Source organism: Gobius niger (assembly GCF_951799975.1).
Source record: "Gobius niger genome assembly, chromosome: 19".
NCBI classification, from domain to species: domain Eukaryota; kingdom Metazoa; phylum Chordata; class Actinopteri; order Gobiiformes; family Gobiidae; genus Gobius; species Gobius niger.
This window is the reverse complement of record NC_136870.1, coordinates 19367035-19380264: the sequence shown is the minus strand read 5'-3', so window position 1 is coordinate 19380264 and position 13230 is coordinate 19367035. Positions and strand designations below refer to the sequence as shown.

Sequence of the window (13230 nt, the reverse complement as noted above, 5' to 3'; positions counted from 1 at the left end):
CATTAACGTTTAGTGGCTATTGGATGTGTTTCCGACTCTACTAAAAGCAGTAACTTAACTGTGTATGATTTTGCCTGTAGCTCAGAGGCCACTTTTACATGCTAAGTCTTACCTAAAGTATCATCTCAAAGGTCTCTACGGTCATTCATTATTTCTAAATAAGATAAGATAAGATAAGATAAGATAAGATAAGATAAGATAAGATAAGATAAGATAAGATAAGATAAGATAAACCTTTATTGATCTCACAAAGGAGAAATTCACTTGTTACAGTCGGCGTTCAAGAAGAAGAGTTAATAAAGTGCAGCTGATGCAGAGATTATTGCACATGTTACTTCACAGTCTTATTGTACAGTCTGACAGCAGTGGGGATGAAGGCTTTGCGGTAGCGCTCCGTCCTGCACTGAGGGTGTCTCAGTCTGCCACTGAGAGAGCTGCTCAGCTCTTCTACAGTCCCGTGCAGAATAGGCAAATAGGCACTGATATCACCAAAATGTGGCTTATGGGTTTATTACACCTGAAAACATCTGGATTGTTCATAATTTGTGATGTTTGATGGCTAAATGCAAAGGGCTGTAGGAAAAATACATTGAGCAGACTAGTAACAAACAAGCATTTACTTTTTATGTCTTTGGTTTGAACCACTGAGCTACCATAAAACAATAGAAGTAAGCCTATATCACAGGAATCTTTACAGGCCGTCTATTAAGTGAGTTGACTACTGAGTTTAGATCTGCTGTTTACATACTAAAATGCTGCTGCTGTGTGGGGTCTGCCTTTGTATTCACAGAGATAACTTTGTTCAGAATAGATAACATTGGCCTCCCGAGAATATTGTTCACAACTCAGAGCTTCCTGTAATTAGCGGCAGGACGTGGGCAGCTGTTGTGGAAGAGCCCTCTGTCCCGAAAGAATTCAATAATAATCCACTGAATCCACCGTGAACGGAGAACAAGCCGAACAGGAGCGAGCCAGACATGAAGAGAGAGACAGAGAGAGAGAAGTGACGCTTAAAGAGTGCTTAGAGACCAGGGAGAGTTTAACATTATGAGAGGTGTCTATAAAGCGGGAGTGTTTCTTAAACTGTGGCATGGGTATCTCTACTGGAGTGCTGCTTCATGTGGCCCTCTGGATCTGGGAAAAACATTTTCTCCAATTGGAAAATGCACATAAATGCTTGGTCAAATGGGCAAAACAACAGGGGGAACTCGGGTTAAAACAAGCTTCCGGGCTTCCATACCTGATAGCAGAAATCAGCTGAAGTGTGATCAATGTGAGCTTTTCAGTTTAGCACTGCCATCTCTTGAGTTTAGTGTGAGTTGGTATTATCCTCAGAGGATAATAATTGTGAGAGAAATGCCTGACAGTAATTTAGCAAAAACTAAATTTACATGGTATTTTATACAACAACAAACTACTGTTTAGCTTTTGAGATGCTAACAACAAATTGAAAAACGCAAATTGCTGACATCAAAATCCCCACTTTCCCACATAAAAAAGCATATGAACCAACTGGGAACAATGATGTCACATCTTGGGCTCCTCTGCAATTGTTATAATTTTATCATCTGTAAAAAGCCCATCTAGAAACAAGGGGTGAATTAGCTTTGGCTTAGAACTATGAATAGATTGGACCACTGTGCTTGGTTTGTCGAGTTTAAAAAAACAGTTTTTTCTTATCGGTCAGTAGCAAATAAACTTGATTCATGAAAACATTCATCCACTTTTGGGCTCACTGTCATCTAAAACTACCCATGGTTTAGTCTCATTTTAGTCCGTTAAGCCCTAGTTTAGACATGGTACAGTCCTATGATTGGTTTCAATCTGGTTATACTCAGTGAGTGGTACTTGTGAGATTTAAAGGAAGCCAGTTTTCAGTTTAAAATGAGATTAATTGAGAGGGATGAGAAGCTAATGGGTGAAAGTGACTTTCTGGTGTCAGCTGTGTGAATAAGAATAAGTCCACTGTAAGTAAATGACTGCAGTACTTTGTGAGTTCGGCTACTGAGCAATTAGCAAAGAAGACATTTTTTGCAGTTGGTGGAAGAGGGTTTCATAATTCATCTCTGATCTATGGGCCGCTTCAGGACACAATACACCGGAAACAACAGAGCGTTGGAGAAAGCGTGATGCAGCAGTTTGGGCAGTTTGTAAGTAGGCCAGTGCCATAAATCAGATGGTGTTGTACTCTGGATGTGACTGGCTCAGCTTCATTATCTCAGCCCCAGGAAGAAGCAGGTCTGAACGGACAGACTACTGCTCGGGACCTCTTCTCTGCTGCAGCAAAATCCTAAAACAACAACATTCAGGAGGGCACAAGGGAGCGTCTATGTATGGCTCTTTTATAAACAGAGGTAGAGTATTACTGATGTTTACATCAGTGGTGTGCCGTCAGGGCCAGCTGGGCCTTCTCTGCCCTGGCCAAATTAAGAAAAACTGTTTGAGTTGCTTAAATTGTATTGATGAGGTGCAACTGTAATTTCCTACCCAAAAAGTGCCATAAACACCTCTGGTGAGCTGCTCCGCCTCAGGGCCTTCTCCACAGTTTGAGATACCCCTGTTGTCATGATTGACACTCAGCATGACTGACAGAATTTTCAGCCAATCAAAATTTGACGAACAATGGCAGTGCGTCCCAGGCGCCCCAGGCCCTCAGTATCCCCTTCGTTTTCCTCGCCTGGGAAAACCGCTCATGCAACTGCGCAAGTGCGCATGGGCGACAGGTTCCAAAACATCAGAACTAAACATTTCTCTTGTGAAATGTCCGAACAAATGCAAGTCACAATTGTTTGGGTTGGACAGCAAAAGAAATAGCCTAATTTGTAGAAAGCCTTGTAGTGGTTGTCGTGACTTTAATGGTAGGTAGTTATATGGCTGCACAATCCCAATCAAATGGCAAAGACTGTCTATAGTTTGTGCATTGTACCATAAATATAAAATAGTGACATCCAACTAGGTTTTGTCGTTTGGCGGGGACAAGAAAGAAGGTGCAGACAAATAGAATCGGGGACATCAGCTAAACAAAGCGTTGCAAGATTGTTGGACGATCGAATGAAATCATGAGTTGAATGATGGCCTTTGGCACATCGGAAAGATTGGAGATATTTTGGCAACGCCCTTTGCGAGCAAGAAAATATGCCATCTCACTGAGGATGAAATGCTGTTTAGACCAGGGGTGGGGACCCTTTTTCACATTAGGGGCCAAATCAATTTTTATTAAGCTCTCCAAGGGCCTTATAATTTAGTGACATACATGCTAGCGTTCATACAACATTGAGGTAGGACTGATAGTTTGGATGATCATGATTTCAGACTCACGTAATGCAATGGCTGGGATTGTTTATCTTTGTTGAGGCGTCTGATGTCAGCTGGCAGTGATGGTGATGATGATGCTCGAAGATGGTTTTCCAAGTTTGGGTCAGCCGTGTGAAAGCTGCTTGCCGGGCACCCAAACTCCGACAAAGAGAATTCATTTTATCCAATTTGTTTTCGAGGTGTAATGGCGCTCGAGATTTGCGTTCTTCATCGCTGCCGGCCCCCTCGCCACATACTAGGCACACTGTCTGGCCTTTCACTTCGACAAAGAAGAATTGATTTGTTAAAGCAGTACTAAGTAACTCTTCCCCCTAGAGGCCATAAGCGCAACTGCAGGTGTAGTAGCAAGTTACGATTTTTTAACTTATTAATTGTCTTGGAGAGCAAATACTACGCTGACAGGAAAGGCGAAGGGAGAGAGGGTCACTGTGCATCCAATTATACAATGGAAATATTTTTTTTCACTCAAACTTGGCTGTAAATACTGTTTAAAGTGACGTTAGCCTGCAGTTAGCTTTGCCCGTTAGCATATTAGCTTCTTCTTCGTGATTCTATTAGTGTGTATTGCTTTCACCGCACCGGTGGCAGTCAAGTTGCAAACATGGTTTTCTGGCCAGAGACACCAGGGGGAGATGAAAGACCCTCCAATCATCCCATAAACACTTGTATGACCCCTACAAGGACTGCGAAAAGGTAAACACGTTACTTAGTACTGCTTTAATTTGTCCTAGAATATTCAAGATCCGCCTTCCTTTTCTTAGCGGTCGCAATGATGCCAAGTCAGTCGCTGCCGAGCTACACGCTATTTAAGATCACACGACCCTGATCTATGCTATTAAATATGAAAAATGCCATGGGGGGGGCCTGGTCACATGGTCTCGCAGGCCACCCTGAGGTTCCCCACCCCTGTTTTAGACGTCTGTAAACATGTGATTCTTGCATTGATTTAGAATTTACATTTCAGTCACGTGGACAAGTTCAAAATGAGAAACTGAATCTGAATTTAGAAATGTGTCCCAAAAGACGCCATTACATAATCCCCGCCTAAATTGCTCTGCCCTAATAGATATGATAACCAGTGTATTTCTGCTCCAGTGGCTCTCCCAGTGTGATATGAAACGTACAGAGTTGACCCCCGTGGCTTTCTGCACGCGCTCAGTAGTGACATCACGTCTTCAGGGCCTATTACATAACAGGCACACATGAAGACGCCTCAGAGGAGCAGCCCCCTTACGTCACTGCTATGTATCCCACATGATTGAACAGTTGATCAACTTTTTAGGAAATAATAAGACAGCAGAAATATTTGTAAACGTAACTTGCTGTGCAGTTCATTGCGTGAAACTTTGACATTTCTTGGCGGTAAATGGGTGCCCCCCCCCCTCCATCGATTAGCCTCGGGATGCGCGCCGTAGGGACCCCAAATTGAATTCTACTTAGGCTGGACCCTGCTCCGATATACATCATTATTCATCATCATTTTTTTCCCACCCTGTCCCGTTCATCTTGATTTATCCTGTCGTGCGGGCTGTTTTTTTTATTCGGAAGCGCGGTTGCCATGGAAACGGTTTAGCCGCACGAGGTCAGGCGAGAGAGTGAGTGAGAGAGAGAGGGAGAGGTGGTGGTGGGGGGTTTGTTGCACGTCGAGAGGTTTCACATCTGGGACAATGCGCTCGTCATCAGCCCCGATTAACAATAAAATGAAAATAGAAATTTCACAAATAAACACTTCGATCTGAGGCAATAATTTAGTCTGTGTTATTGAGATGGGCTGCTGTTTTCCCCCCCTCCCCCCCAAATAGAATAGAATAGTAATTTTGTTGTTGCGTCGAGAACATCACTGAAGGGGGGGGAGGAGGGGGGCGTCTGCTCTTTAAATCTCCAGTTTAGTAAATATCCTAAAAAGCTCAAAGAAGCTTGAATTCATTTACATATTTTAATATCACACTCGGAGTTAACGGCACACTTAAACCCACAGTGGTTCCGTTAATAGTAGGTTGTTGCATCTGAATTGACTATTTGTTCCAATAAGTCCTCATTTACAGGACGAAGTTTTCACGCTCACTTCTTTGTTTGGAGTAATAATGTTTGTGGAACTAATGATCTCCCTCGGATAAGTCCTCATTTAGAACTAGTACTAGTGATTGTTCAGTCCTGTTTCATACATGGTTTAGGCCTAGTATAGTCCTGCTGTAGAACTAGGTTTGGATCTACTGGTTATCCGATAACTAAATGTTGTGTTCCTAGGTGGTACTTGGTGTGACACGTTTGAGAACCAATGCTTTGCACAATTAGTGAACCATTTCTGTTCACCCTTAGTCTGTTTTTAAGTCTTCATTCTCCAGACTTAAAATAGCACAGCCTGGGATTGTGCTCAAAACAGAATCGGTAATAGGAAATCGACAGTATTTGCAGCATTTTTATTACTTTAAGCCCTTGACCGAGCGCATTTTCTCCAGATGTAAAAGCTTCTCGATGGAGCTAACAGCCTGTCGGCCAGTGTAACGCCTCATTTGAAAGCTAAGACCGACAAGACTGATCATAACTTTTTTGTCACATTTTTGTCGTGTTTTCGCCTCTTTTGTCTCGTTTTTGTAGTTTTTGTTTGATGCTTTCTTCATCGCTTTTTCCCCTTGGATTTTAGCGCATTTTTGCCATGTTTTTATTTGCTTTTTTATTGACTTTTCCAGCATGTTTTTGTTGCTTTTTCATCACTTTTTAATCGCATTTTTGTTGCTTGTTTTTGGTTGCATTTTCATCCTTGATTGTGGCCTTGGACATGTGTACAAATAGTTCTCGCAATAATCATGGGCGCCAGAGGTTCTATGCTGACGTTGCCTATACCCCTGCTATATTGCAACAAGGGATTTAAAAAGAAACGTCATGCACAAAGCCTCCTGAATGAAAGCTGAAACTCAAAAACAACCGAGTTACGTATATAAGTGACTGCTTTTTAAGACATTATTTGCAATGAAACTTTACAAATTGACCAAATCATTCAGATATAATGCTATTACCTATTCCCCTTTACAATTATCCCGCTCTCCTTCAGACTTCAGTGAGAGCCTTGCAGTGGATTACTGGCTCCACTGATGATCTCAGCTCAGTGAGGTTGTATCAGACATTTCCTGTGTCTGTGTGAGGGCAGTCTGCTCATGTGGTCCATGAGGCTTAAGCCCACATCCACACATCAAATATTCAGCGGGTTTAATTTGGGCACGTTATATAACAATACGTGAGAGGCATTTTAAGTGAGTCCTTTCTCTTCACACATCTAAACAATGATGAAAAAAGAAATCAACCTGGGATGTATCATATTGTTCAGTAGTTTCAGTAGTCACAATTAGCAAATCTCAAAAACCTAAAGTGATGAAGTAAGACGCCATCTCCACTGCGCTCCATACAGCGCTCACACACTTGGAGACAAAAGACTCCTACGTTAGAATGCTGCTCTCTAATTTTAGTTCAGCCTTCAGCGCTGTAATACTGCAACAGCTCATACACAAACTGCTCCACCTGGGGCTCAACACATCATTTTGCAACTGGCTGCTGGACTTTCTTACAGGGAGACCACAGGCAGGACGTATTGGCAATAGAACCTCCAAAACCATCACACTGAACATGGGAGTCCCCCAAGGTTGTGTGCTGAGGCCCTTCCTGTTCCCTCTGCTGACCCAAGACTGCACTTCAAAGCACAGCTCAAACCTCTTTGTTAGGTTTGTGGACGACACAGAGAAGCCTGGCCACCTGGTAAATGCAAAACAATCTCTCTCTAAATTTGGAGAAGACAAAGTAGATTGTTGTGGACTTTCGAAGACTCCTCTAACTGTCAGCTGTTAAGAAGTTCCTGGGGGTGCACTCTGCAGTCCACATCACAGAGAACCGATCCTGGTCCACAAACCTCACATCACTTATCAAAAAAGGACTTAGACAAGAGCCTCGGTTCCCATCATGTGCACCTTCTACAGAGGGACAAAAGAGCCCATTCTGACCAGCTGTGTCCTGCCATTGATGGCTAATAAGGTCATCAGTGCCCCTCTCCCCTCTATTTAGGACATTTACACCACCCGTCCCACCCGCAAACCCTTATTATAGCGGGTGATCCCATGCACTCATCCTCTTCAGTGCGTTTATGGAGGAGACGGAGTCTATGAACAGCTTCATCCAGGTTGTCACGAAGCACAACTCTTTAACCCAACCCCCAGCAATATGTACAAAGGGAATGAGAGCAACACACAATTTTTCATATTTCCTCTTCTGTGCTCTGAAAACAGCAAAAACATAAGGCTTTAAAAAGATGCTACCCTCTATGAACATGTTCTGAAATAACTGAGTAAATTTCTCATCTTCACTGAAATCCCTTAACAATCTATTCAAATGTATAATAATAATATATAAAATAACTTGATTTTTCGATTAGTCCTTTGCATCCTGTTTACCTTGCTTGGACTAATGTTTACTGAGAAAACCATCTCAAACACATCAACCTTCGCACAAGGCCATAGTCGTCCCATTATGTACAAATGGGCATTTAAAGGCCAGGTCAATAAAGGTGCATTGGCCATTAGCTATAAATACAAACACAGAAGCATATGAAGTAATGTTGTTTACATTGTGAGTTGAATTTCCAAACATGAGGAGGTATAATACAGTATATATTTTTGGTCTCATCGAAACGTAAACATTGGTGAATAATTAATTCATCGTCGACTGACCTGTCTAACGTGGGTTTTGTGCAGACAGGGCAATAGCCAGCCTCCTGCATTTGAAAGCGTAATGCAATCATGCAAGCTTTTTACTCATTCTCATAGACACAGAGCTTTTAGAGTGCACATGCATTTTCACTTCGGACATTCAGTCCAGTGTATTAGGTTAAGGACAGTTCCAGCAGACACAGAGCACTCTTCTGGTCAAGTTCTCACATACAACCCTTCAATGTCATGTAGACTTTATGTACTCAAAGTAAAATGTGGATTCAATTGTTTTTTTTTTTACTGTATGTATAGTAATATGTTTAGTACAATATTAAGTACACCTGCTTAAATATGTAAAGAAACATGTATATTTACACTGAAGTAGCATTTATTTGTGAGATAAAAAATCAAAATCAAAAAAATCAACAGCAGTAATGTGGATAAAGTTTATCTTTATCGAAAGCTTTGAATCATACAGAAGTCTTCCTTTGTAGTAAATGTTTTCGAAAGGAAGTCATCAGGACTAAGTTGTTAAGCAATACTGTTAACATCAAAGACACAGTAAATTCAGAAGATGTATGGGCAAGTACACAAGCATGTAACATGTGTTTATAATGTAAGCAAGTGAAGCCATAGATAGAAAGAGAGATAAATAAATAAATACAGTAGATAGATATAGATAAAGAGATAGATATACCGTAGATATAGATAGAAATAGGTACATGCTATAGATAGATAGATAGATAGATAGATAGATAGATAGATAGATAGATAGATAGATAGATAGATAGATAGATAGATAGATAGATAGATAGATAGATAGATAGATAGATGGATATGGCTGATGCAAGAAAGTGCTTCAGCCAAACCGCTGATGCACTATACATAGAAAATGTAATAAATATTGTTGTAAAATTATCCCTCACATTAATAAATAATAATCGATAACTTCCTTTACCTTACAGTGAGCTTGTCCACTGAATTCCCTTGAACGAAAGCAAGAACCTTATTGCTTCTGAAAACAGCGAGACTCCGACGGGTGCTCCCTGCAAACTGATATCAAAATCAGCTAAGTGCTTTTATACTCAGTGAGCCATAATGGCACTGACTGCACTATACGGAAGAGATGCCTGGACATGTGTCCGGGCAAGTCGAAACATCTTCTACACTTTCTGTATGTCAGAATAAAGACTGTCTCCAAATGTCCTTCCTGACATAACCCTTTCTATTGATTGATGCTTTGGGATAGATAGGCATAGGCTTTCATTGTATTGTCAGCATTTATGTTAAGTCATTGTTAACAGCAAAACTTCTTACTCCAGGCAAATGTGTCAAAACATGGAAGAATATCATAGTTTATGCTTAACCAAATGAGCTAATAGTGTCAGAGTGGGTTTCTTTCAACTCAAAACTGTGCACATTATGCTAATGCTTAGGCTAAATACTAATATTATACAACATTCTGGCTCAAGATCTCGGAAAGAGTAGTAAAGTGTAAATAAAAAATGATTTGAATAGAGTAGCATTTTCTCTTTAGGGGAGAAAGCATCCCTGCATCATGTTGTGGTTCAGACTAACTCTGCTCTGGAGGACTTTCTGCTTCAGTAGGCTTTTCTGTGACAGAGTCGGGCGCCAGGATTCAAGAGCTTCTTCCAAGACTGTAGCAAACAAACAAACAAAACTGAATACTCACGGCACGGCTGTCCTTTTTTTTTTTTTTTTTCTTTTCATATCTTATCTACGATCTTCTATTTATTTCTTATCACTGCAGTGTTCTCATTGTCAATAAAGAGCGTCATTGAGAGTTGATTTTAATCACATGGTCCAGTTTGATACTGACTGCTACTGACCATGAACACCAGTGCAGCGATTCTTAATATACTCACAAAATGAACACGAGCTTAAAGGAACAGGTCACCGTTTTTACATACTGAGACATGTTCTTACCTTAGCTTTGACGAGTTCTTTAGGACCTGTCTGGTCTTCACCCGTGCCTTCAGTCACGTAAACACAGCGCAGACGGCGTTAGCATTTAGCCTCTCCCCCTCTCCACTATAGCTCCAAAACAGGTCAAGATAGAAGCTGCCAAGCTCTTCCACGTTTTCCCTATTTAAATATGGTTACGTGAAGTGTTACACTACAAAGTATAATTACACAAAATTAAACAATGTGGATTTTCTAAGCGGATAAAAGGGGGAACTATATTGTAAGGCGTAATAATACCAGGAGTAGTTCGAAATCCGCGCAGTAATCTTCACTTTACTGCGCAGTAATCTTCACTTTACTGTGCGGATGCCAAATTACTCCTGGTATCCGCTTAGAAAATCCACATTGTTTAATTTTGTGTAATTATACTTTGTAGTGTAACACTTCACGTAATCATATTTAAATAGGGGAAACGTGGAAGAGCTTGGTAGCTTGGAGCTATAGAGGAGAGCAGGAGAGGCTAAATGCTAACGCCGTCTGTGCTGTGTTTACGTGACTGAAGGCACGGAGGAAGACCAGACAGGTCCTAAAGAACTCGTCAAAGCTAAGGTAAGAACATATCTCAGTATGTAAAAACGGTGGCCTATTCCTTTAAGGGAGGCATTCTCAATTGGTATGATAGTAATCCTAAGGAGACTGAGAGATGAACACACTGGAGTTAGCATTCTCACCAATCACTCACAACAGAATCAGACAGGCCCAAGGACACAACAACATACGCCTTGGTATGGAATGAATGATGTGTTATTTGATCTATATTCTTCCATTATTTAACCAGGCAAATCCCACTCAAAATCAGAATTTCTTTTAGAGGAGACCCCTAATCCTCTCAAACGACAACCCCGCAACCCAAACCACCAATCAGTCTAGGCCCGTGGTAGCGACACGATAACAAAGCAACGAGCGACGAGCGAAAAAAGCCACAGAACCGGACTCCTTCCGGTTGCCATGGAAACCTCAGGCCCGAAAAGCGAAAGGGTGCCACATTAAATACTCAACAGCGTGAGCCCCTCGCTGTACATCCCACGTTCCGGCGAGAGAAGACCGCGGCTTTTTACCTGGAGACAAGCAGCGGCACCTCTTGAGGGGGGGTAGGGGGGGGGGTCATGTGACATAGCATTTAGCACAGATGAAAATGATGAGATGAGTAAGATTGTTTCAGCGTATAGGATTACATAATCCGGCACGCAAAACGTTCAGCCATTTTCGTTCAAGCCTTGGATTAAAATGAGATGCATTGTTCTATTTGGATGTTGATGAGGATTGTGTATTTTTTGGTTGTAGCCTAACTTTGTCGGAATCCTTTTTTTGTGATGGGAGAACACCTGAAATGCATGGCCATGTTTTTGTTCTATTGTATGTTCTTTTTGTTTAGTTCGGGGGTTGGGTCAACTAAACAAAAAAAAAACAAAAAAAAACAATTAGTCATTTCATTAGCCCATCATCTTCATTTGCCATATTGATTTCATTGTGCTGGAGCCCAACTCAAATTCCAAGATGCAGATTGCCATTTTTAATAAGCTACTTGTTGGAAATGGAGCAAGGTGTTGTCACACAAAAGAATGTGAATCAGAGAGAGAGAAAAGTACCCAAAACAGATTGACTTCCTTTAGGTGTAGGCTAAAGATGACAATGCCCTCTACAGTGAATGCAGATGTGTAAAGAGCCACTATAGGACAGTCACATGTCTAGTCTTAATATGGAGAAATGACACCTTCACGATCGTGCTGTAAAACGCCAATAGATTATTGCGCCTTTGCTACGGTGCGAATCATTTCCTCTGTCCTATATGTGTGAGTGTTCCCGAAGTGTTGGGATGCGGAGGGTACTGAGGCAGAGAACACAGAGGATGCGCTCCTACCTGGATTGAAATGCGAGCCCAGGGCCAGTCCGGGGCAGGACACCACCGAAGACAGAAGAACCAGGACGAGAGCCAGCATCCTGTCGCTCCAAATGTCGCCAGCTACATGCGTAAATGAAAATAAATAAATAAGGGGCGGTACAAGCGAGCGCGCCGTTTAACTGTGTCCCGAACGAGGCTCCATTCTGCGGTGGAACAAGCGGGGGATGCTGGGGAGGAGGAGGAGGAGGAGGAGGGGGAGAGGGAAGGCCGGCTCGGGAGCGCGCACAGACATTCACACGCGCGCCGGTCCTGGTTTTCGTGTGTGTGTGCGTGTTGGCCGGCGGTGGTGGAGGTGGTGGTGGTGGCGGTGGTGGTTGTCCGAACTTCGCCCCTCCGGGTTCACGTTGTCTTCGGAGGAACCAGAGCGCGTCGGGGCGGGAGACTGACGGGAGCTGTCCGCGGTGGTGACGCCATCTTTACCCGGAGAGCGAGCGCGAGAGGCGGCTGGAGGAGAGAGGAGAGTCAGGGGGGGGGGGAGGGGCCCCGGATGGGGAGCAGTATGTATATATGGGATACTCTTTATGCCCAGTCTCGTAACGCTGTTTGTGTGGCATTATCTCCCAACGGTCCAGAACGGGGATTTAGCCTGACAAATGGGCAATGCTGTCACGGTTTGTCTAATCCTAAACACTTTGCATTAAGCAGTCGAGCTGTCGAGCACTTTGAGGCAATTAAATAAGCATGCAGATTGTTTAGATCTAGAACTTTTGGACAACAATTTTAGCATGAAAAAAAATATATTTATTAATATATTGGGGTTAAGAGGTTAATCTTGGTGCAGTCCTGTTTTGATATATTATACGAAACAGTTGATGGATTGAAATGGTTGATTGACTTTTTTACTTAAAATCTGAGTTGAACATAGATTTACCAGAACATTTTAGATGTTTATGACTTTACCAAATCAGGGAGAGAAACGGGAACTGAAACTCATTTGAATTAAGGAGAGTTTGTCACTAAACACAACCCAGCGTTTAATCATACAACATGAGAAATTATGGAATGGCATTTATATATTTCTTCTTCTCGGTGTGAAAGGGGGGCTTCCACCCCTCCTTTCACTGTATGTGGGAGTGGTCAATTATGTTGCTTTTTGTATTGTTTGGTTACATGGTCTAGTTTAATTGATTGATCTGATTGGTTTAGTGCTGTCAGCTCAGCTGGGGATTAGTGGTGACACCTGGGGTAGCTGGGCTGCAGCACTGGGATTGATTTAAAGGGGGGATGTTATGTTTCATTTGTTGTGTATGGGTTTTTAGGTTCCTGTCGTCAAGTATATTGCTTTAATATGATTTGATTATTGTTTGTATAATTTGTGAAATTTGTGATTGT

The 13230-nt window shown here is 42.1% G+C and overlaps 1 protein-coding gene across 1 annotated transcript in view; it reads right to left on the bottom strand.

The window, feature by feature from the left end:
- The window catches only part of aatkb (apoptosis-associated tyrosine kinase b), a 37391-nt gene extending 25008 nt beyond the window's left edge, over positions 1–12383 (bottom strand). Inside the window, exon 1 of the mRNA XM_079577088.1 lies at positions 11857–12383. Coding sequence (XP_079433214.1) covers positions 11857–11935 — 79 coding nt within the window. The 5' untranslated portion in view covers positions 11936–12383. The remainder of the gene's footprint in view (positions 1–11856) is intronic.
- Positions 12384–13230: the final 847 nt, after the last annotated feature.